We start from the raw sequence: 3,173 nt of genomic DNA, 5'->3' as shown, positions 1-3,173 counted from the left end.
AGGAATTCCGGGACGGGCGAGGCAGGGGCGCTGCCCCCCGAAAGGCTGAAGGAAGGTGAGAGAATTCTCACTGAAAATTCCCGAAATCTTGCGCGAATCCCAAAAAATTCCCGAAATTTTGCGCGGATCCCCAAATTTTTTCCAACCTCTTGCCTGAAGCCACGAGGGGGTTGTGCTCCGTTGGGTTTAACGGGTAGACCTGGTGTCCTAAAAGTCCCATCGCCGTCAATGGGTAGACCCGGTGTCCCCAAAATCCCATTGCCGTCAATGGGTAGACCTGGTGTCCCGAATTTCCCACTGCTTTCAATGGGTAGGCCTGGTGTCTCAAGTTTCCCATTGCCGACAATGGGTAGACCTGGTGTCTCAAAATTCCCATTGCAGCCAATGGATAGACCTGTTGTCCCAAAATTCCCATTGCCGTCAACGGGTAGACCTGGTGCCCCAGCAGTCCCATTGCCGTCAATGGGCAGACCTGGTGCCCCCAAAAATTCCCATCGCCGTCAATGGGTAGACTTGGTGACCCAAAATTCTTAATTTCGTAAACGTGTAGACCTGGTGGCCCAAAATTCTCATTTTCGTGAAGGGGTAGACCTGGTGTCCCAAAATTCCCGTTGCAGTCAGTGGGTAGACCTGGTGTCCCAATGGTCTCTCTCGTTAACAGGTAGACCTGGTGCCCTTAAGTTACTATTGCCTTTAATGGGTAGACCTGTTAATCCCAAATTCTCATTGTTGTTCACGGGCAGACCTGGTGTCCCAAAATTCCCACTCCCTTTAATGGTAGACCTGGTGTCCCAAATTTCCCATTGCCGTTGATGGGCAATTCTGGTATCCCAGCAATTCCCCATTGCCGTTAACGGATAGACCTGTTGTCCCCATAGTCGTGAATGGATTGACTTGATGGCCCAAATAGCCCATTGACCCAAATGGGTAGACCTGATATCCCAAAATCCCCTTTGCCATCAATGGGTAGACCTGGTGTCCCATTTATTGTTAGTGGACAGGCCTGATAGTAAATCCATGTTGTTTCTGATGGGTAGACCTGGTGTCTCCAAATTCCCCATTGGCTTTAATGGGTAAATCTGACTTTGAGGTCACTCCCTGGACTCCTGGGGCCACCCCAAACCCCTGTGGGAACACATTAGGGGTCACCATTAGGGGTCACCACATTTCCCAAAACCACCCTTAAAACCCCTGGGGTCTGCCCAACCCAGTGTCCCCATTGACTTTACTGGGTAGACCTGAACTCCCACACACCTGGGTGCTCCCCTCAGATATTGGGGTGTCCCTGCCAGACCCTTGGCTGCCCCCCTGAGATATTGGGGTGCCCCCTTTTTTCCACCCTCAGAGCTGGAGCTGGTGCAGAACGCCGTCTTCACTGACCCCACGGACCAAAGCGCCTGGGTGTACCTGCGCTGCATCCTCTCCCGAGGTAACTCGGGGTTCCCTGCCACACCTGGGTCCTTCACCTGCATTTCCGGGGTGCCCCCTGAATGTTGGGGTGCCCCCTAACAGCCCCCCCACCACCGAGGATCATCTGTGTCTACGTCGACCGGGAGGACGCGTCGTTGGCTGTCATCTTCTCCCGTCCCGTCAGGGTGAGTCAGGACACCTGGATCCCCCCCCAAAATTCAATGGATCGCCCCCCTTACACCTGGGTACCCCTGGGACACCGGGATACCCCCAAAAGCCCTGAGGGCCCCCCTCAAAAATCCTTGGGGTTCCCCCACAGACTGGTGGTCCTGTGTCCCCATTGACTTTAATAGGTAGACCTGGTGTCCCAGCAATCTCCATTGGCCTCGAAGGGTAGACCTGGTGTCTTATTTATCCCATTGTCTTTAATGGATAGACCTGATGTCCCAACAAGGCCTATTGTCTTTAATAGGTAGACTTGGTGTCCCAATTATCCCTATTAACTTTAACAGGTAGACCTGGTGTCCTGATTATCTCCATTAAACCCCACTAACCTCTCCCAGTGTTTCCAGTAATGCCCCAGGTAGACCTGGTGTCCTGATTATCTCCATTAAATCCCACTAACCTCTCCTAGTGTTTCCAGTAATGCCCCAGCGCTCCCAGTTCCCCCCTCCTAGTGCTCCCAGTTCCCCCCTCCTAGTGCTCCCAGTAACCGCAGTGCCCCCACTTAGCCTCTCCCAGTGCTCTTAGTAACCCGCTCCCAGTACTCCCAGTTTGTCCTTTCCTCCCTTGTGGTGCTTCCAGTTCCCTGCAGTGCTTCCGCTTCCTCCCCTAGTGCTCCTCCTTAGCCCTTCCCAGTGCTCCCAGTTTAACCAGTAACCCTTTCCAATCAAGCTCTATTAATGGAGAGACTTGGTGTCCCAAAGTCCCCATTGACTTTAAGGGGTAGACCTGATGTCCCATTAATCCCTGTTGTGGTTTTCAATGGGTCGACCCGATTTTCCCTTTGTCTCCATCGGGTAGACTTGATGTCCCATGCGTCCAGTTTCCTTTAGTGGGTAGACCTGATGGCCTTTTCTCCTCCATTGTCGCCAATGGGAAGGCGTGGTGTCCTTTTAATTCTATTGTCGCTAATAGGTGGACTATGTCCCTTTTCATTGTCGCCAATGGGTAGACTTGATGTCCTTTTTCTTCCGTTGTCGCCAATGGGTAGACCTGGTGTCCTTTTTCTTCCGTTGTCGCCAATGGGTAGACCTGGTGTCCTTTTACTTCCATTGTCGTCACTGGGTAGCTCTGGTGTCCTTTTTTTTTCCATTGTCGCCAATGGGTAGACCTGATGTCCTTTTCCTTCCATTGTCGGTAATGGATAGACCTGGTAACGTTTTTCTTCCGTTTTCGCCAATGGGTAGACCTGATGTCCTTTTGCTGCCATTGGCGACAACGGGTAGACCTGGTGTCCTTTCTCTTCTATTGGTGACAATGGGTAGACCTGATGTCCTGTACGCCCTGTTTATTGCAATGAGTAGACCTGATGTCCCCAAATCCCCATTGCCTTCAATTGGTAGACCCGATGTTGAAAAAGTTCCCCATTCCTTTCAATGGGTAGACCTGATGCCCCAAATATTTTGATGTAAAAAATGTCCGTTTTATGGCTGGAAATTCCCAATTTCTGGTGGGAAAACGCCCCAAATGTTGTTCCTTTTAATCCCACAGGTGAACCCGGAGTGCCCGGAGCTGACGGCGACCCTGGATGGCTCCACCCT

The 3,173-nt window shown here is 51.8% G+C and overlaps 1 protein-coding gene and 1 long non-coding RNA gene across 2 annotated transcripts in view; one reads left to right on the top strand and one right to left on the bottom strand.

Annotated features, from left to right (window-relative positions):
* Nucleotides 1-3,173, top strand: part of RABGGTA (Rab geranylgeranyltransferase alpha subunit) — a gene marked incomplete at its 5' end in the record, with an annotated part of 15,444 nt that overhangs the window by 5,691 nt on the left and 6,580 nt on the right. Inside the window, 4 exons of the mRNA XM_017728963.1 lie at nt 3-55; nt 1,346-1,429; nt 1,513-1,595; nt 3,124-3,171. Of these exons, the coding sequence (XP_017584452.1) occupies nt 3-55; nt 1,346-1,429; nt 1,513-1,595; nt 3,124-3,171 (268 nt within the window). The remainder of the gene's footprint in view (nt 1-2; nt 56-1,345; nt 1,430-1,512; nt 1,596-3,123; nt 3,172-3,173) is intronic.
* LOC108445338 lies at nt 1,816-2,961 on the bottom strand. The gene is made up of 2 exons (XR_001860170.1): nt 2,000-2,961; nt 1,816-1,928 (listed from the first exon to the last, which is right to left on the bottom strand). It is a non-coding gene; the product is annotated as an uncharacterized LOC108445338 (long non-coding RNA).

This window comes from Corvus brachyrhynchos, unplaced genomic scaffold (genome assembly GCF_000691975.1).
Source record: "Corvus brachyrhynchos isolate BGI_N302 unplaced genomic scaffold, ASM69197v1 scaffold800, whole genome shotgun sequence".
NCBI classification, from domain to species: Eukaryota; Metazoa; Chordata; class Aves; order Passeriformes; family Corvidae; genus Corvus; species Corvus brachyrhynchos.
This window is presented reverse-complemented; position numbering and strand designations above follow the sequence as displayed.